The sequence below is a fragment of the Miscanthus floridulus genome, chromosome 14 (genome assembly GCF_019320115.1).
Source record: "Miscanthus floridulus cultivar M001 chromosome 14, ASM1932011v1, whole genome shotgun sequence".
In the NCBI taxonomy this organism is placed as follows: domain Eukaryota; kingdom Viridiplantae; phylum Streptophyta; class Magnoliopsida; order Poales; family Poaceae; genus Miscanthus; species Miscanthus floridulus.
This window is the reverse complement of record NC_089593.1, coordinates 66,699,954-66,721,402: the sequence shown is the minus strand read 5'-3', so window position 1 is coordinate 66,721,402 and position 21,449 is coordinate 66,699,954. Positions and strand designations below refer to the sequence as shown.

Below are 21,449 nucleotides of genomic sequence, written 5' to 3'. Positions count from 1 at the left end.
AATCTAGAATCTGGATTTTATAATCCCATCCAAACATGCCCTTAATAAGTTGATGAAGAACAACATCTACTAAAAATTAGCGATCCACTTATACTTGATAGAGGATAGAATATGTTTACGGAACTAATCTCAAGCATGTGTAACTATTCGCTCATATCATTCATAACATGGGGCCTATTTGGTAGAGTTGTTCATAGCTTCTTTGAGCGAGTTCTGTGGAGCTCTACTAGACAGCTAAAATGTAACTGAATCCTGGTAGGCAAAGAACACTTATGCGTTTACACTGAGCTAAAAAGACCACACTCTCCAACGTTCCCCATTCAACCACCACCAAAATCAGCTCAAGAATTATGAAGTCACTAGAGCTCTCTGTCAAACTGGCTCATGCATATATAGTTGCATTAATCAACTATACTAATAAGATACTAGAATCTAGTAAAAGGGGGAAACAAACTGTGCTTGCGAGGATCGGATGCCCCTTAGCTTGGTCAATTCAATGGAAAACGGGAAATAAATACTACACAGTGGGATGCATGGCGCTCACAGTCAGATCCGTTAGAGCCTGTCACACTCCCAACAGCTCTCTGTCTCCCCTTTCCCATTTCATGCAACCTGCAACCTGCAACCTGCTGAGCCATATCCTATATTCCTACTCTCTCTCTCTCTCTCTCTAGGCATTATTATTATTATTATTCCTCTTATATTTTTACCTAATTTTTTTTCTCTCTCTTTCATTTTATTACACTAGGGCCTTGTTTAGATTACCCCAAAATTCCAAGTTTTTTCACTCTCTCTCCATCACATCAATTTTTAGCCACTTGCATGGAGCATTAAATGTAGGTAAAAAAAAAAACTAATTGCACAGTTTAGTTGGAAATCACGAGATGAATCTTTTGAACTTAGTTGGTCCACGATTGAACAATATTTACCAAATAAGACGAAAGTGCTACTATTCATCAGATTGAAATTTTTCTCAATCTAAACAAGGCCTAGCTACCTGGGAGCTGGGAGACTGCCAATCCCATCTTCTCTCTCTAGCTATCACCATCCCTACCTTTACAGTACTCTGTACTCGTAGCTAGGATAGCAACAGCTATCTTTCTCTCTCTAGCTTTCCACTACACATATGTAACCTCTCCATCCCCTCCTCTCTTTCTCTCCTCATTCACACGCTCTAACGCAAACACCCATACAAGAATGATATGCCACTCATGACCTAATCACTCTACCCAGCCCACTACGCTACCACCTCTTCTGCAAGCTTTTCTTCCTTCCCTCCTCAGCTTGGAACGAACAACCAAGAAGCTCAGCTCAGCTCACCGTCGTCGTTACAACAAGATCCCAAGCCACCCACTGCTACCATGAGCACAACGACGACGACAGCTCCTGATCTCTCCCTCCACATAAGCCCTCCGTCACCACCGGCCGGCGGCGTCGAGAAGCCGCCGGAGCCGAGGCTGCAGCTGGGGCTGGAGCTCGACGACGACACCGTGGCGGCTGCCGCGGTGACGAAGAAGGTGGACGACGCCGCGGCGGCGGTGCAGGAGCACAACCTCCAGGTGCAGCGGCGCCAGCTGCACCAGCCGAGCCAGACGGCCCACGGGTTCAAGAAGAGCTCGTCTGGCACCGCCACCGGCGGCGGCGGCAGCGGCGGGAGGAGAAGCTCCAGAGCGCCGCGGATGCGGTGGACCACCGCGCTGCACGCGCACTTCGTGCACGCCGTCGAGCTCCTTGGTGGCCACGAGAGTATGTTAAATTCAGAGCACGGATTAATTAGCGCTACCATGAATTCTTTCATGGGATTGTCGTTGTTGATCTTGCCTTTGCTGTTAATTCTCTTGGAGTTCTTCTCATCGATCGGTGGTGCTTCCTTGAAGTTTTCCTGATCCCAAAAAAAAAGTTATACACTTTCCTTTTGCGAGGAAGGTTAATTAATATATTTTTATTGTAACTATATTTTACTATTGGGAATTAAAGGGTGACCATTGAATTGGAAATGAGTCTTTTTTACGGTTCTTCGAGATGTCCTCTTTTTTTTACCTAAGTGACAAAATCTAAGTTACATACAGTTTTGGTACGGTACCCATCTTAGCACCTTGCGAAGGACTATAACTAAATAAAGGATAAATAAAAATACTAAAGATAATTTAACCATCAAGCATTTTATTTTATTTTTTCTAGCTAATTTAAGGATTTCAAGGGATATTTTATATAGCACATAACTCAGATCTTCTAAAAACACTAGTAAAAAAAGGGCATCTATTCCCGGCTGTCAACCCCCTTTATTCCCGGTTACGCAGCCGGGAATAGGAGTTCAGGAATAAATGGTTAGTAGCCGGGAATAGAAGTGGACCATAGTCCTGGTTGGTGATACCAACCGGGACTAAAAAGGTAGCCACGCCAGCGCCTGGGCTAGCCCCTTTATTCCCGGTTGGTATTACCAACCGGGACTAAAGGTTTTTTTTTTCTTTTCCTGCTTATTTCAATTGATGATTCTTTTTTGTTTTAATTTGGTTTTCGAATACGCATTATTCGCTGCAAAGTAATATACGTATACGCGCGCGTACCGTAAAGTTTTCGCTCGATCAATGCACGCAAGCAACACAAGTAAAAGTAAACTAAAACATAATATTACATTTCATCGTCACATGTAAAGTTTGCATAATATGAGGAGCATTGTTATTTTTTTTCCATTCACGGGCATTGATCGGGAGCTTGTCCCTTACAAGGTACCCACAGTGGTACACGAATTTCTGTGCATATTGTCCTAGTGGTTCACCTGTAGCCACGTTGAATTCTGAGATGATGTAGCGGTCTTCCAACGGCTTTTTGGCCCCTCGAACATTCTTTGTGTTCCCCGTCGTCGTCGTCGATCCAGACGGCTATGTACGCATAGAAACACAAAAAGTATTATAAAACGAAGGTCGATCCAGTGGGCTACATGTATGCATAATAAATAAATGAGAGCTAGATATTGAGAAATATATACCTCGCCGGAATTATCTTCATGAACAACTTCCTCAACAATATGATCGAGATTCAAGTATTGACTCCCGTCGTCTTCCTGCTGGTCATTATCAACATCGGCACAATGTTCAGTGCCGGCATTGATAATATCCATCATTTCCACCTCCAGGTCATCGTCTCTCGGGTCGGCCATAGAGAGCCTAAACAATTATAAAACAATAATTATGCAATTAGGGTTTCATAGACATTTCATACACATTTCGGGGCGGTGGTGCCTGCGCGGGGCGGCCGGCCAGCGTCGGTGGCCGGGGAGGGTTTAGGGTGGTTTAGGGTTTATGGTTTAGGGTGGTTTATGGTTTAGGGTATAGGCCACATGGTATCAGAATATAACACAATTGATTTTTTTTCCTAAGGAAAAATTATACATGTATACATTAATTGATATATATACACATTTCATACATACATAATTTCATACATATATACATTAATTGATATATATATATACACATTTCATACATATATAATTTCATACATATATACATTAATACACATTTTGTCAATATAATTCATAAATATAATAAATATAATAAATATAATATATATATATACCGGCGGTTTAGAATGGAGTGTTGGCGACGGGCGGTGGTGGATAGCGGCCTGGATCGAGGCACGGGGGCTCCTGGCCGGGCGCGGCGTCGTCGGGGCTACTCCGGCGAGGTGTGGGTGGGCGTCGGGATGCCCTCCGGTGAGGAAGAAGGCGCGGCGTCGGGCTGGGGTGGCCCGGGAAAGCAAAACGGCGGCGGCGTGGCGCGCGCGCGGCGTCGGGGGCAACCAGGGGCTCCTCCTTGAGGGGCGCGGCGTCGGGGCTACTCCGGTGAGGTGGGCGGGCGTCGGGGTGCCCTCCTGTGAGGAAGGCGGCGTCGGGGGTGGCCGGGAAGGCGAAATCGGCGGCGGCGTGGCGCGTGCGTGGCGTCGGGGGTGGCCGGGGGCTCCTCGGTGAGGGGCGCGGCGTCGGGGCTACTCCGGCGAGGTGGGCGAGCCTCGGGGTGCCCTCCGGTGAGGAAGGCGGCGTTGGGGGTGGCCGGGGAGGTGAATCGGCGGCGGCGGAGCTCTGGGGACGCGCTGAAGACGAAGACGATCGATGAGGAGGAAGAGAGAAGAGAGGCGGCGGTATATAGGAGAGGGACCTTTAGTCCTGACTCCATCCACCGCCCGGGACTAAAGGATTTTTTGGCAGGCCGCCAAATGCAGCCCACCTTTTGTCCCGGCTGGTGGCAGGAGCTGGGACTAAGGCCTCGTTCGCTTGTCTTAAATTTGACTTGTTCGGCTTATTTTTTCAGCCGGAACAGTATTTTTCTCTCACGACAATTCAGCCGGAACAGTGTTTTTCAGCCAGTTTCAGCCAAAGTTCAGACCAGCGAACGGGGCCTAAAGGTGGGCTACATTTTCATTTCCAGCCAACTTTTAAGCAGATCAGTTTATTTTATATATGTTTTGTATTTAAATGTTTAAGTCTTATTATTTGCGCAGTAAATTCAATACTAGGCATAATTTTTTTTAGAAAAAGTAATAAACTTTATTTTCATTTACTGCACAAAAAAAAAATATGCGACCTAAACTATTGTGTTTTTATTATAAATGTTGAACATAATGCAACTAATACTCACTATTTTCGTTAATGCAAAAATGTAGACTTTAATTGAAATTATTAAATTTATTGGTTTTCGACAGGAAATTAGTTTTTACGTAATTGTAACGTAAATCTTTAGGTTCTTCATTAATCATTGTATAATTAATCGGTGAGTTCGGGCGAAAATTCAATTAAAGTTAAAAAAGTATCAAACCACCTCAGAAAAATCTCAAACTTGGTGGTGGCTACACATAAGGCATTTGAAGTCTTGAGAAAAAGTTTCAGCCCAATCCGGCACTAGAAAGCACATGGACCTCAGAATCCCAGAGAACCTAGGTGTATAGATAGGGTTCGACAAAAGGTTCTATATACTTCTGTGAAGCACGTCGACTCCACCTATGTCGAAATGGCTTAAATTTTTTTTGGCAGTCATTTACACCCAAAATATGGCCCCACACAAGATCTTAGGTTTTTCTAATAATTATTTTTATTATTACATTTTTCTTTGTGCCGCGTGAGACGAAATACGGCGAATTACATATTCAAAACAATATAATTTTGCATCAACCTCCACAAATATTTGTCTCCTAGGGCACAAGAGACCATTTGGCAAAGTTTGACACCATTCCGGGTCTTTTTGGGGGTGGACTCAGTTCAACGTATAATTAATCGGTGAAGTCGCGTGGAAATTCAATTAAAGTGAAAAAATTACCAAACCAATTCAGAAAAATCTCGAACTTGGTGGTGGCTTCACACTGGGCATTTGAAACCCTGATAAAAATTATGAGATCAATCAAGCACTAGAAAGCACATGGACCAGAAAATTCAAAGTATAGTTAACAAAAGAATATAATCAATTAATGGGTCTTTTCTCTTATTAAATAAATGTTTGGGTGCTTTCTTGTCGAGAAAGTGACTTAGTTCAGATGGCTAGCTAGTGCGCTGCGGTTTAGACCTTGGCTATGAGGTCGTGGGTTCAATGCCTGGCTGTCCCATTTTTTGTCCAGCGCGACTATATTATTTTATCAAAAAAGATTTTATCCCGGTTATAGCCCAGAGCCAGGACTAAAGGTCATCCTTTAGTCCCGGCTGGATCCTCAAGCCGGGAGTAAAGATTTATTCCCGGTTGGAGGGTCCAGCCGGGACTAAAGGATAACCTTTAGTCCCGGCTCTGGGCTATAACCGGGACTAATTGTTGCCTGCCGTCGCCACACACTTAGGGCAGGAACTTTGTATCCTTGTTTGAGGATAGAACCGGGACTAATAGTCCCTTTAGTCCCGAACACAAAAATACCGGGACTAAAGGCAAAAATAGAGGCGGGATGAAAGGTCTGTTTTCTAGTACTGAAAGTTTTCTTCTTTCCTTAATTTTTTTTATCTTCCACTCAATCCAAATAAAAATATAATATTATGCAATTAATCACATGGTTTTGTGCAAGCTGAGTTTATTCTGTTTGATTTTTGCCTCCATGCATGCATGTGATGTGCATATTCTTGGTTCTGAAACTTCCTTTGATTTGTTTTTTGCTCCATCTTCCAGGAGCAACACCAAAGTCAGTATTGGAACTGATGAACGTGAAGGATCTTACACTGGCACATGTCAAGAGCCACCTGCAGGCAAGTCTAGCTTCTCTCCTCTTTTACCATGCAGCATGATGTAAACATGTTAATCCAGTCACAAAACACTTTCACTGATAGTCATCTAGCTTGATCACCAATTGAGTAGTACTGAAAAAGAAACGTGACATGTACGGCTTGTTTTGATACCTTCTTGTTGCTACTAGCCGATATCAAGTAGCTATTGTCCTTTTGTTTTATCCTCCATATGTTTTAAACTATATGCATCACACGGCTATTTAACTTCATTATTACACATGCTCCGAGACTAAACCATATGGCACACAAGGAGTAAACATGCCATTCTTAATATATGTTTCTTTCTTTCTTTTTCCTGCAGATGTACAGAACAGTGAAGGGCACAGACATGCCTGTTCGCTTGCTCGTAAACGATCGTAAATTTCCAGCCGGGAACAGTGTTTTTCTCTCACACCAAACCAGCCAGCAGTAAATAATCCACGATACGTCCATCAGTTCAAGGTCTAGTCACAAACAGTGCTGAATTATTGGCGTGCACAGTAGTACTACTACATCTGTTCTAGAAAAAAACAATTCTAAATCCAATTAAAGTTAAACTACCTTAAATTTTACTAAATTTATAGAAAGTGGTATATATAACATGCATGACTTCGAAGATATATATTATAAAAATTATTTGTTATAACAAATCTAACGACACTTATTTAGTATGATGAAAATGTTAGTATTTTTATACATACATTTAGTCAAACTTCATATACTGGCTTGGTATTATACTAGAATTGTATCTTTTTTTTTAGAATGGAGGGAGTAGGTTTGTACCACAGAAGCTGTTTGTGATCCATATATGTGTTTTTGTAGTTTTGCAATGTGATGAGAGACATATGCATGTATCATGTGTACTGCAGGCCATGGCCATGCCAGAGACATGGTCCTTCTCAGAACAGGTGTTGTTGGTGAAGGGGATGGCTTTGATGTTTTCAACAGCAACAACTCAGTCAACACCATCCCTACCTTCAACAACAATACTGATAGGTTTGCACTGCTACATTTCTTCTCAGATTAATTTATTCTATTATATGTACCGATCATCAGTAAATAAGTACTTATAAATAGGTGTAAATCTGAGTATTTATATGGACGCATGTTTTCATTGTTTTGTTCCATCTCTCTTGGTCTTTGTGTCTGCATGTCTGCATCCAGCTACTTTGCTGCATTTGGAGGGTTCATATGGCCCCATTTGTTTGGCTGAAATTGGCTGAAAAACACTGTTCCGGCTGAATTGTTGTGAGAGAAAAACGTCTTGAGCGCATTCACGCCACTGTGATATTTTATTTTGTACTCCTGCATATGGATGCATGCCCTCTGTGTTATGGGGATTTGGATATATGGAAACTACTAGTCAATTGTGATGCCAGGATCTAGAGGAATTTGACTGCATTATTTTAGTTGATCGATGACAGTCGGTTTGGACTGTATGTGATCTAAGCATCTAGCTGCTGTGTGTCATTTGGTCTAAGGTTTTATTTTCATTACTAGTGGAGCGTGATAGTTTAGTAGCTAGTTCTTGCAATCTCCCCGTCCTCCTCAAATGGACGCAATTTTAGAATAGTATTCAGTCAAACATTTTTAAGTTTGATTGAATTTAAATAAAAATATACCAATATCTAACATATTAAATATACTGGTATATAAATTAGATTTATCATAGAATACATTTTCATAGTATATATATCCATATGAAGTCATAAATGTTGATACTATTTTTAACAAACTTACTCATAGTTATAGATTGACTTGGACTAGATCTAGAATTGCATCCTTCCTAGAGTGGAGGGAGTACTTCTAAGTCCAGGAAAGAAAATAGTAACAATCAAGCATCATGTGTTCGATCATTCCTAAAAATTAGGCAACATAATATAAAAACACAGACATTCCTCATCTTTTATTTTAGCCACTAGAAATTGGAATTTTCCAAACGGTCAAATAAAACACCTTAGAAATTTGGGAGAACATGACCTCGTTCGCTGGTCTGAATCTTGGCTGAAACTGGCTGAAAAACACTGTTCTGGCTGAATTGTTGTGAGAGAAAACACCGTTCCGGCTGAAAAAACAAACTGAACAAGCTGAATATGGGGTAAGCCGAACGGGGCCCATGTCTGGAAAATTCGTGGACACCAGGGCCAATCCAATTTCTTGGTAGTGAGCCACATTTGCGGGACACACAAACATATATATGGAGAGGGGGGGGGGGGGGGGGGGAGGGTGAAATACGCCCATGTGTAATTCATATGGAGATGTGTCCACCCTAACTAGCTTGCAATTCCCACGTGGCCGACATGACCCATGCCTCCTGAGCATGGTACAGATTGGTTGTAACACGGTTCCAACCACAGTCGTTACAACCTAGTTGAAAACCAACTGTGACCAAACCAGAGCACGCCATGTCACCACTCAAAACAGTTAGAACCAGTCCTGGCTATATCGATCCCCAGTTCCCAATCAGTTGGAACAAGCCCCAACAAGGCCCTAAACCCGATTCCACCGTCACAACTAGCTCCAAGAGCGCCCAAACCCCGGTTCTAACCAGTTGAAACCAGCCCTAGCAGCGCCCCAACCTCATCTCATCAGCACCTAGACCATGTTCCAACCAGTTGGAACCAGCCCAGCAATGCCTAGAACCTGTTCCATCCAACCCCAAGAAGCACCCAGACCTAGTTGCAACAGTTCTCGTTCGTCACAAACTCCAGTTTAATTTTTAGAGATGGTTCATGAGCTACAGTAATGCTTACCGTGCCCGTGCTAGTTAGAGACAGTTTCTTACGTGGGACCGTCTCTGAAGCCAACTGTAAAAAAAGAGCTGTGTACTAGTAGTGACTGTTCGAGCACTGTGGCTGCTAGAGCAGAGTCTTTGATCCATCTCTGGCATGTGTCAATTCATTAATTAAACTGAAGCAGCAGGCGAAGCCATGATAGATCGCTGTGTTTCTCTGGCTGTTGGGACTTGGGATCCCAATGCGCTAGCTGTGCAGCCTTTTCTGCTGCCATTGTATCGATCCATCGTCATGAGCTCCTTTTCAGATTGAAATGAAAATTTCCATCACATTTTGTCATCGATCACACTCATCAGCGCATTTCCTCTCTTTCTTTTCTTTTTTTATTTCATTTGTGCCCCTACCAGTACTAAACATCTCTCTGAAACTCTGAGAAAGAGCATGCATGCATGATGCATGCCTAGCCACGTCCGATGTGTGACGTTTTCTCCACGCCTGCCGTCGTCTGAAACTGGAAGTACGACCTCCCTCTCCTGCAACCATTTTCGTCAACATGCTCGTCATTTCAAGCTCCCATCTACCTCTCTCGGCAATGTTTCAAAAGGCGTTAGGGCGCTAGGCGTTAGTGTGATTGCTCTTGTTAGTGTGAATGACTTATTTATGTTGGCAGTTAGAGGAAATTTGGCAAAAGAAAAATCCATTCATTCCAAATTATAAGTCATTTTTATTTTTTCTAGGTACGTAGCATATTTAGACCTTGTTTGAATGCATGTGTATCCACTTCAATCCACATGTGTTGGAGTGGAATAGAATAGAATTTAGTTTAATTCCACTCCAATCCACTTCAACACATGGATCAAGACGAATACGTACGCATTCAAACAATGCCTTAGATGTTTTTTTTGAAGAGGCGTATTTATGTGTTTACGAGGCTGATCTAGACATATATACTAGAATGGGCATCCACTTCAATGACTACAAATTTATAGGGGCAACTTAGGAGGGGCTTCACACTTCAGAGTGTGGCGGTATATAGGAGGGACTCGAGCCCCGACCGCCCTACGAATAAAAGCTATGCATCAACAAAAGTTGAAACCGAGGGGCATATTACGTGCTTTATGTATCTTCATCTCTAATAATTTATCCGGTTTATATGTTTAAAAAAAATCTAACACCTTTTTATGTCGAAAAAAACCTAGACAAACGCCTAGGTGGTGTGTATTTGTGTAGCTCCGCCTATTGCGTAGCGGAAGTTAGTGATAAACAGTGTTAAAACTTGTCAAATAGTATTATTATACTGCCTTTCTTTATGGGGTAAATTTTGAATGTTATAAGGTCTTTCTTTATTCTTTATTACGGTATGGAGAGAGTACGAATAGAAAAGAAAAGGGTACTAGTGGTACTAGCTACTCCCTCCGTCCCATTGAGTTTGTCGCTCGGGAACCGGGATTGTGAGGGGGGCACGGTTTTCCAACGACAAACTCAATGGGACGGAGGGAGTAGCTTACAGCAGCATGCTTGCAAACAGTGTACTGCATGCAGTTGAGGAAGGGTCATGATGCAGATGGAGACTCTTTTCCGGGGCCGGCCTCCTCGCTCCGTCCTAGCTCCTGCTCCTAACCCTGCCAGCAGTGTTGAAGCCTCTGCACTGCACGCGTCCATGCCCGCCCGATGCTTTCGTTCCCTCGATATCCTCAGCCTTCATCACTCTCTGAGACCGAGAGAGTGGAGAGGCATGCATGCATGCATGCAGCAGGGCCCTCACAGGTACGTACGGTTAGGCATGCATCGTCTAGCAGCCGGCCTGCTTTGTTGTGGCTGGGGGGGCCTGGGGCTGGCCGACCGATCGATATGATCAGATTCAGATCAGGTGGCTAGCAGATAGACGACGATACCATCATATTCAGATCAGATCCACGCATGCATGAATGCATGCATACCGATCAATTGTCCCTCTGCCAGGCAGGCGGTGGCCGCCCCCGGGCCTACCGGCGGCGTGTTGCACCGGTGCCGGTGGAATCTCGCATGCGACGGGCGCAAGAGGACAAGGGGCGACTCCGTTAGCCTTGACCGCGGGGAAAGCCTGTGCAGCTGTGCTGCGCTGCGGCTCGATCGGCGTGGCGTGCCTCGCTCGTCCGTCCGTCGTCGTCTCCACGAATACTAGCTACTAGTTGCTGGTTGTAGTGGCGAGCATGGACAAGCCACTTGGCAGCACTAGCGCTGCAGCTTGCTAGTTATATTACCTGTAGCACCACACTAGTAGGACTGATCCACCATCCATCGATGGATGGATGGATGTGCTCATCAGGTTTCTGATGATGCTTGTCCCCCCGGCCGGCCCCGGCACCTAGCTAGCTAGATACCCTTCCTTTCTTTCTTTCTTTCTTTCTTTCTTTCTTACTTACTTACTTTCTCGTAAGTACTACAGTACTATATAATCAATCTATCTTATATTAGCTGCATGCATACATGTTTTTTCCCCTTTACCGTGATTAACATGGTCATAGAGCATAGCAACATGACTACATGAGACTGCATGTGTGTTTAAGTGGCGATGAAAAAGCAGATATATACACTCGTCCATGTTCTTCTGGTTTTACAAAATTTTCTCGAATACGAAAGAAAGCTGCGTATCTTTGTATTAATACTGTAGAGTAGAAAGAAGTACGTAACAAAGAAGTTACTTGCATTTACCAATATGCATGTTATTGTGATTAGCATCGCGTCACAAAGTAAAGTATACTCATGAGCGAGGCCCTGTGTGCAATTAACCGTGCAATTGCATATATGCAGGAGGTCACGGTCTCCAGGAGAGCAGCAGCAGCCGACGCCGGTGGATCATCAAGACGCCGCAGCAGCGCTTGTGCTTGGATCCAAGTCCAAGGGCAGGTCCAGCACCAGCAGGGCTGCAGCAACGAAATGACGATCATGCTCCAGGCATCGGCGCCATGCCACCACCTGCTGCCTGCAGCTGCTGCAGCTTACAGCGATGGCCTCATCACCATGCCTGCAGATGAGCCAGCAGCTGATCGCCTCTTGATGATGACGACGACGGAGCAAAGACAGCAGGTATAATACTGTATTCCGCTTGCATTCATGCATATGCATTGGAAGCTGCATGCAACACATCTTAAACACTCAGACATGCATGGAATTTATAACGCGGATCACGACCGCATGCACAGCACATTGAATTTTCTGATCGATCTATCTGGGGCGGTATGGTATGCACGCATGGTTTAATTTAGGTCAGGTGCTAGCTAGCTGCAAGGGCAGCTAATTCAATGGTGATGACATGTAGCACCCGGTTTTAAGGACAAAACCAGATGCACTTCATATATGAGTTCAGGAAGTCAAATCTTACATATATAGCTATAAATAAGGGTAATATCAATAGACAATGCTCAATATATAACGTACTTAGTATAAAGGATATAACCTTAAACAACAAACATTGGAAAAGACAACTCCGATCTTCGGGTGAAGACTCCAATTCCACAGGGACAACTGACTGATTGATCATAAGCCTAATTCCTCCAAACTCTAGCAATCTGGTACCCATCCGAGATTTTTCTAAAGATTTAAAAAGTAAAGTAAGCGTAAGTTCATGTCGTACTCAACAAATATAACATGGGATTCATGAGGCTCAAAAGACTGACACTGGTTTAACTGCAATAAGCTTTTAATGAGTCATGTTTCAGCAATTGGGTGGCAACAAGTTTATTCACAAGCCCACATAAACACATGATCAGGTAAACATGAATAATGAATAACATAAACAGTAATCATTAGTGAGCATCTTTATCATCCGTATCATCAGTGTTCATCATCTATTCCGTAAGGGTCCAAGGCTGCTCGTGACCGTGAGCACGGCTGATATACCGGTTTTACACTCTGCAGAGGTTGTACGCTTTCACTGTGAGTCGCGATTTACCCTTTCGCCCGAGGTAGCTAATCTCTTGACCCACTTCCAAGGAAGGTCGGCAGGGTTCACTATGAAGCCTTTCAAAGGTTTGTCTAACAAGTTAGGGCCATTAGATTCACTCGACAAACAGATATAGGAACCCCCTTATCGAATGACACAATGACACACAGCCTATACACATAAGAGTCACTACAGGAAACTGGCTTTTTGCCGACTGCAATTTTCTTTGCCAACTGTTTTTTTTCGACACTCGGCAAAGAGGTCCCTTTGCCAACTGGAATTTCCTGCAGTCGGCAAAGCAGGATTTGCCGACTGCCTGGCTTTGCCGACTGCCAGGCAGTTGGCAAAGAATTGCAGTCGGCAAAGGCAGGCCATGGTTGACGCCATCCACACCGTCACCTTTGCCGACTGCCACTCCGTCAGCAGTCGGCAAAGGCGCAGGCTTTGCCAACTGCCATCCTCCCTGGCAGTCGGCAAAGAATTTTTATTTTTTTTGATTTTCGATCCCAGTTTTTTGTGTTGCCTTGATACAGTAAGTACATGATATATTCCAAGTTTGGGATCATTTTGATTTATTTTGCTATATTCCGTAGATTTTTTCTGTTTCTTTGATTTTTTCCGGCAGCTCCAGATTTGAACTGCAGGTACATGAAATAATGGAATCCGGCCATTCAGAAAATGATATTCATGATGTTTGGAGCATGTTGAGGCTGTGTGCGGGGCCTCGCGTGAAATTTCGACCGTGTTGGTGTCGGAACACGCCGAGCCACGCGCGTGAAAAGTGTTTTTAAATTTTATAAAATCGAAACGGAGTCCGAAAATGACGAAACTTGACGACGTGTCTTGTCATCGCATGCGGAGGCTGTGGTAAAAATTTGAGAAAGTTTCGAGCAAGTGGCGACGTCGGGTGGCTAAAACCTGGTCCAGGTTTTAGCCACCCGACGTCGCCACTTGCTCGAAACTTTCTCAAATTTTTACCATAGCCTCCGCATGCGATGACAAGACACGTCGTCAAGTTTCGTCATTTTCGGACTCCGTTTCGATTTTATAAAATTTAAAAACACTTTTCACGCGCGTGGCTCGGCGTGTTCCGACACCAACACGGTCGAAATTTCACGCGAGGCCCCGCACACGGCCTCAACATGCTCCAAACATCATGAATATCATTTTCTGAATGGCCGGATTCCATTATTTCATGTACCTGCAGTTCAAATCTGGAGCTGCCGGAAAAAATCAAAGAAACAGAAAAAATCAATGGAATATAGCAAAATAAATCAAAATGACCCCAAACTTGGAATATATCATGTACTTACTGTAGCAAGGCAACACAAAAAAACTGGGATCGAAAATCGAAAAAAAAATTAATTCTTTGCCGACTGCCATCAGTGGCAGTTGGCAAAGAGCCTTTGCCGACTGCCAGGGAGGATGGCAGTCGGCAAAGAATTTCTGAGAAAAAAATCAAAAATAACCTTTGCCGACTGCCAGGGAGCAGAGCAGTCGGCAAAGTATTTTTAAAAAAAATTAAAAAAAAATAATTTTTTGAAAAAAAAATAATAGACCTTTGCCGACTGCATCACATGCTGGCAGTCGGCAAAGGGAAAAAAAGAAAAAAAAAAGAAAAACGTCGCCTTATCCACTCGGCCCGCCTCTCCCCCCTCCCCAAAATCCCGCCCGCCTGCCCCAAATAAAACCCGCTCGCCGCCGCCGCCACCCAGGCCGCCCCCGCCGTCGACGCCGTCGCCCTCCGCCGCCGGCGCATCCCCCCCGCCCCCCCCCCCCCCCGCGCCCCTCCCCTCCCTCTCTCCCGCGCCGGCGGATCCCTCCTCCTCCTCCCCCGGCAGCGCGCATCCCTCTCCCCCTCGGCCGCGCGCCCCTCCAGGCTGCGCCGGCGCCTCCCCGGCGGGCCGCCCTTGCGGCGGCCCCTCCCGCGCGCGGTCCCCCCCCGCGCTTGGTCCCTCCCCGGCGGCGCCCATCCCCGTGGCCCCCCTCCCCCCCCGCCCCCCCCACGCTGCCACCCCCGCGGCGCGTCCCCCCCCCACCCCCGCCTGGACCCCCCGCGCTGGGCCCCCCCGCCCCGCCCTCCCGTCGCCCCCTCCCCGCTCCCACCTCCTCCCGGGACCGCCCCCGATCCAGCCCCGGCAGGCCTCGCCGCCGCGTGCAGCTCCGGCGTTGGCCCCGCAGCGCTCGTGGTCTACCCCCCCGCCCCCGCCGCCGTCTGCCCGCCCCGATCCGGCGTTGCCCCGCTCCTCCCGCCTCGCCTCGTCCGCACGCCGTTCCGCCGTCCTCCGCCGTTCGCCGTCCGCTGGCCCTGCGTCGCCGTCCTCCCGCGCCGTCCTCGCCTCGCCAGCCGTCGCCCGTCCTCGCCTCCGCGTCCCCGCCTCGCCGTCCTCGCGCGCGCCTCTGCTCCACGCCCGGTGACGCCGTCCGTGACGACAGGTAGTAGTACTACTAGTAGTAGTAGTTTACTTTGTTATCCTGCTTATATTCTTCTGCATGGATTGGAAGTACATTTGTGGTTGTCGGCCATCGTGCCTGACATGTATATGTGTTTGTCGGCCATCGTGCCGTCTTTTCTTGCAGGTTTGGTAACCTTCCCGTACAGGGGAGGTGCTGCCGAAATTTTTCATTCTTACTAATTGTTTTTCTTTTTCAGGAGGGCTCCCATTGGAGGCTAGCCGGAGGAGCACGACTCGGCACTACCCCGCTAGCCTTTCTTCACCGGCACCTGCGGTATGACCCCTCTTTCCGCCACATGTAGTCGTAGGTCGCGTTACCCAGTTAGGCGTCTCCCGTCCAAAACGGATACGGTTGGAAGTATGCGTTCTTCGCATATGTATAACCGTATCCGTTTCGGATTGTCCACGTTATTTGGACAGCCCGAGGATGCGCAGACGAGGTTAGCTCCCATGTTCCGCTCCCGTCCGAGTCGGAGTTTCGGCAGGACCTCCCCGTTGTTCTCTGGATACACACTCTCCCCGCCGGGACGTGTATCGGGAGAACAGCGGGGAGGTGCTGCCGAAATTCCGTCTCGGACGGGAGCGGAGCATGGAAGCTAACCTCGTCTGCGCATGCTCGGGTGGGATTAGGACCTATCCTTCACCTATTAGATGGTAGGAGCGCGTTGTAGATGCACTTGCTGGTTTTATCACATGTTAACATTGCCGCATGACAGAGCATGGGTGACGAGACTTTAGCGCCGGTGGTATTCAAATGCCATTGGTTCGATCCTGATATCACGAGGAAAGACCTTACGATAGGTCAAGTCGAGATTCGACAGGACTCCAGCTATAAAGGAGACGATGTCTACATTGTGGCCAACCGAGACGCCACGCAAGTTTATCACGAGGGAAGCAGCACGGCCGCTACTACATGGCCCACAGCGCCCTCGACCCGTCCCAGGTTCCTACGCTGACCCAGGTTCGATCCATGCCCACGAGCTCCAGCGACATCCCCGTAGCGCCCCGGCGGCAGTCAGCGTCACAGGTAAGTGCCGTTTTGTTCGTCGTTCACTCGTTTCGCACCTGTACATACAATCAACACTGCGGATGTAATATTGCAGGCCCAGATGGAGGCCAAGATGGAGGAGAGGATCGCCACATTGCACGCGCAGATGATGGCGCAACAGATGGCTTACCAGCAAAGCCTGCAGCAGCACTACAACACTCAGATGCAGAACATGGCCAGCTTCTTCCAGTCCATGCAGACGCCCGGGGCGTCTACACCGCCTCCTCTTCCAATGTTCGCTCCACCGCCTCCTCCTCCAGAGTTTTTTCCTGTGCCTGCTCCTGTCGCTCCTGGAGGGACCCCGGTGAGTATATTGACTCTTGCTTTAACTTGTGCGTCCATGCTGCAGATACTAATGACATCACTTGGCGTTTAACTTGTGCAGGTACAGTCGGCGGGTTCGAACCCGTCTCCTGGAGGTCCCGGCCATCAGATGATGTCGTATCCACCACCTGCACCCTATCCACCGTATCCACCTCCGCGTGGCCCTCCTCCGACGTACTCGTGGCCGCCGGTGCGCGGAGGGTGGCAGTACGAGCAGGCGCCTCAGTTTGGTCCAAGGGGGTTTCCGTGGGCAAACCCTGGGGGCTCTGGGGGCGGAGCGGACGACGAGACCGGGGACGGCGCGACGAGCTAGGTACTTGTCGATTCTGTTATCATGTATCCACCGTATCGTCAAAGTTGTTGTCATGTATTTCTTTTCTTCGTTATGGACCTAGACTTGTTATGTTGAACTTCGTGTGATGGACGTCGACTTGTGGTGTTCGACGTGTTGGACTTCATGTGATGGTTGTAATGCACTTGTGTGGTTGTTATTGTGACATATATGTGAGATATATGTGATGTTGTGCGTTATTGTGATATATGTGGTGATGTTGGCGACAAATGTGATGAAATTGTGATATAAATGGTGCTACCGGTGCTTCTGGTGAAATTGGATTATAATTTGTGATTTTGCAGGGTTTTGATGCGAGAAAACAGAAAACAAAAGCAAAAAAAAAATTCCAGCTTTGCCGACTGTTTACAGTCGGCAAAGCTGGGCAAAAAAACCCCAGGACAGAGTCTTTGCCGACTGCAATGGGAGGCAGTCGGCAAAGAGGTCAAATCTTTGCCGACTGCAACTCCGAAAGCAGTCGGCAAAGAACATTACAAAAAAAAATATTTTCTTTCTTTGCCGACTGCCGAGCTGGCGGCCAGTCGGCAAACAATTTTTGAAAAAAAAATTCTTTGCCGACTGCCGAGGAACCAGCAGTCGGCAAAGCCTGCCGTCAGGGCTGACGGCGCCACGTGGCTATGCCAACTGCTGGCGTGGCAGTTGGCAAAGGATTTGCCGACTGTGTGCCACGTGGCAGTCGGCAAATCCGCCTTTGCCGACCCAGGCTTTGCCGACTGCTCTTTGCCGACTGCCACGTGGCTTTGCGGTCGGCAAAGCCTTTGCCGACTGGGTTTATGCCTTTGCCGACCGGGGCAAGCAGTCGGCAAAGAGGCGTTTTCCTGTAGTGAGTAGAGGCTATCCTATACCCGATTTGTTAAGCCATTCTTACGCCATAAAGGTAACCTCTAACAAGCTAGAAAATGTCCTCATACTGAGCTAAAGCCAGAGCCATGTAGCCCTCAGTCTTGGATGTTCGCTTACAGATAAGTCCTTAGGGAGAGGAATTTAGAGCACCATAAAATAGCCCAATGCTCTAGCCCCCTTAATTCCATGTTGCTAAAAAGCATCTTTTAATGTTTATTGCATATACCATTAGTCAAGTTACAAGATCATGATTGTAGTTGAGCACTAGCATCATACTACTCAATGCAATAACCCATAGGAATCAAGGAATCCAGGATATCAAATAGATAGGAAAATTACTACGGTTGCGGTAGACACATGCATATGATTAAAATGATATTAAGGTGAATAGGACAATAAGGATGATCCCATGCTATACTTGCCTTAAACTTAGATCATTCTTCTATTGAATTATAACCTACAAAGGACTTCTTCTGGATCACCAACTTCTTTTATATCACCAACGCAAAGCTCATCGACTCGACATGATCATAAAGCACCACACAAGCATCCATGCAATCATACACGAAGCAAACAATAGATCTAAATTAGAAAATACCCCAAACATAATAAACAATAGGTAAAAAGGTTTTAAAGATGTTCTACACGTTACTACGAACACACAGACGCGAAAAACACTCTAATCGGAGCTATAACGAAAAAGTTATGAATTAAACAAGATTTTCTTTAATAAAATAATAGATTAAATCTAATCTTGAATTTCAAAAGTTGAAAATATATTTAACAGTAGGATGAACATGTAGATTACTCAATTACAAATCTAACGCAACTTGAATGGATCAAAACGGAGTTAAAACGAAGATTTTATGGCCTAAATAAGACTAGTAGCAAAACTATAAATAGATGAAAGCGTATTTTGAATCTACTAGAAAGAAACTATGCTTTCAGAATAGCAAAACGTATTCTTGAAGTGCGCCATAGACTACAGGTTATATTACGTGAAACTGCAGGGGCTCTTTTGCAAATAAACCCGACGAAGGGGTACGGGTGATCTTGGACCGTTGGATTGAATCTAGATGACCCAAATTAGAAAGGAGGGGGAGAGAGAGTCACCGGCCGGAGAAGAAAACCGGCGCGGCAGAGCTCCATTACCGACGGCGAGAAGCTCCCCAGAGCGCTTGGTTTGGGTCCTAGACGCCACGGTTTGACGAGCCGAGAGCACTGGGAACAAGAGAAGACAGGGAACTCACCTAATGCCTTCTTGCGGTCGATGACGGATCTACGACGTCGGGCAGCGCGACGGCGACGACGACAGTGAGAGAAGAAGAAAAATCTAATTTACTACACGGGGGATTTCCTAAACTAAGGGCTCCCCTTATGGTAGTTTTGGTGTGCTTTGTCCAAGGGGTTGGTACATATTTATAGGAAAAAAATCCCACATCTACATCAACTAGCAATGTGATACTAATTGATGTTACACCCTCCACATTTACTAATGGGCCTAAATAATCATTAAATCCTATTAGTAAATAAATGCATAAGCCTTTAGGATTTATTAGGATTATTGCATATGAGCTTTGAGAGTTGGTTGGGAAATGAGATGTATTATTTATTTTCGGAATTAATTAATTTCATGAATAAAATAATTCTAGAAAAGTCCAGAATTGATGTTTAAGCCACGAAAAATACTCCGAGACCTCCGAAAATTTGAAAAAAATTCCCAGAGACACTTTGGAACATGATGAACCCAAATAAAGTATTTGGAACTCATGAAAAGATTATTGAGAACTTGGAACATAAAGATTAAGGTGAAGGAGCTAGGAATTAAATTCCAGAAAGAAGCTGAAAAATTCCTAGAGATAGATTTTCGTCTCCTAAACGTATTTAAAAAAAAATACATATTTTGCACATAGAAACACAAGGTGCGACCGACATGAATGTAACAAACATGTTTCTACCTTAAGAAAAATTTTAATCTAATGAAGATTTATTATTTCTCATGTTTTCATGAGCATAAAAATACAAAATTAAATCATTTTAGCTCTATTTCAAGAGAAGCAAATTTTAGTGTGTTACATGACAGTTGACAGCAGGTAGCACTGCATTTATCATCTTCTTTCGTTCGTGGTTCTTGATTCTTGAAGCCATGCAAAGAGGATGTCTTGAATGTTGCTACGACGTAGTGACGTACAGCTGCTTTACTGTTTAAGTATACCAAAATCGTTTTATTTAACATATTCTTCTCACATAAAAATCGATATACAGTCAAAGTTCCATCGTGTAGAGTCCGCTATGCCGAGATGCCCTAAAGACCTAAACTACTCAAATTGGATAATGATTTATTGTTATTACATGCAGGGATTGAAGGTAGGAGATGAACACGTCGACCGTCATCACGGGGAAGAAGATGCCGTCTCTGTTCATCATCTCGTGGACGAGGCTCATGACCACGCAGGAAGCGGCGGCGGCGTCCAACGACGGCGGCCGTCGCCGAACAACACGAGCGGCAGCAGCGGCGACACGGTCTCCAGCTCGGAGTGGCTCCATCAGCAGTACTGCAGCGACGGCGGCGTGAGCGTCAGGGTGCTGGGACTGGGTCTGGGAGTGGGACCGCAGCCTGCGACGCCGCCGCCTAGCGTCGAGATGAGCCTGGGCCTTCAGGGGTGGCATATGGTGGAGCAGTGCGGCGTCGGCGTCGGCGGCGAGTTCGAGTCCTCGCCGTCGGCGGTGGCCAAAGAGCTAACTCTGCTCAGGTGCTTGTGAAACGATAGATATAGTATGGTGTTCCTTTGTTGCTTGTTAATTAATCAGCTTCTAATCAAACAACAGTTAGCCGTGAGGATGCAAATCGAATCAAAGTGCCAGCTAATAATCATCTTCTTCCTTCTGTTTTTCAATTTCTCCTTGGAAAATCATTGTTTTTTTTAACTTGGAAATGACCAGCCATGTGGTGTTTACAAGCTAGCCCATTGCGTAAGCATGACTTGATCGATCGTCTCGTTTTAGCACTGAAACACAGAAAAGACGATCAGAGGGAGGCGAATAGGAGCCGATTAAAATTCTTATCTAAGAATTGGGCCTATATACTAAACTTTGCTAAAAGAAGAACAAGTCAAGGAAACAATATAGAATCTCTAGAAGATGAATTTTAGCCCAGCAAGCGTGGAAGTTCTGCGCATACTGTCTTTAGCAGGCCAAGAAAAAACAGGTTCTCCGACGGTAAGCTGGCTAAATGCTGAGGCGAGAGAGAGAGGAGAGGAGAGAGAAGAAGCGGGTTATAATCTTACAGCCGGCTTAGACATAAGAATCAAGAAACTCTACGAAGAAATACAAGTGGGACATGTATTAATAGTGAAGGACTAACTATTATATGAGTAGGCTAAGAGAAGGTTACGAGGAACCATACAGTCAGCAGCCAGCTGTAATTATTAGCCTGGCTCTTAGACCCTTGTCGAGGCTAAGGCTCCCAAGGCCTCAACACGATTACCGATGCAAAGCGATAAGTTAGTTGGCTGTCTCTTTACTGCTGGC

At 45.8% G+C, this 21,449-nt stretch overlaps 1 protein-coding gene and 1 pseudogene across 1 annotated transcript; both read left to right on the top strand.

The window, feature by feature from the left end:
- Positions 1 to 1,178: 1,178 nt before the first annotated feature.
- Positions 1,179 to 20,681, top strand: LOC136505923 (uncharacterized; annotated as a pseudogene).
- LOC136502588 (U1 small nuclear ribonucleoprotein C-like) lies at positions 15,546 to 17,328 on the top strand. The gene is made up of 4 exons (XM_066497837.1): positions 15,546 to 15,625; positions 16,068 to 16,378; positions 16,455 to 16,703; positions 16,785 to 17,328. The coding sequence occupies exons 2-4, from the start codon at positions 16,265 to 16,267 to the stop codon at positions 17,034 to 17,036; spliced, it is 615 nt and encodes a 204-aa protein (XP_066353934.1). The 5' UTR covers positions 15,546 to 15,625; positions 16,068 to 16,264; the 3' UTR covers positions 17,037 to 17,328.
- Positions 20,682 to 21,449: the final 768 nt, after the last annotated feature.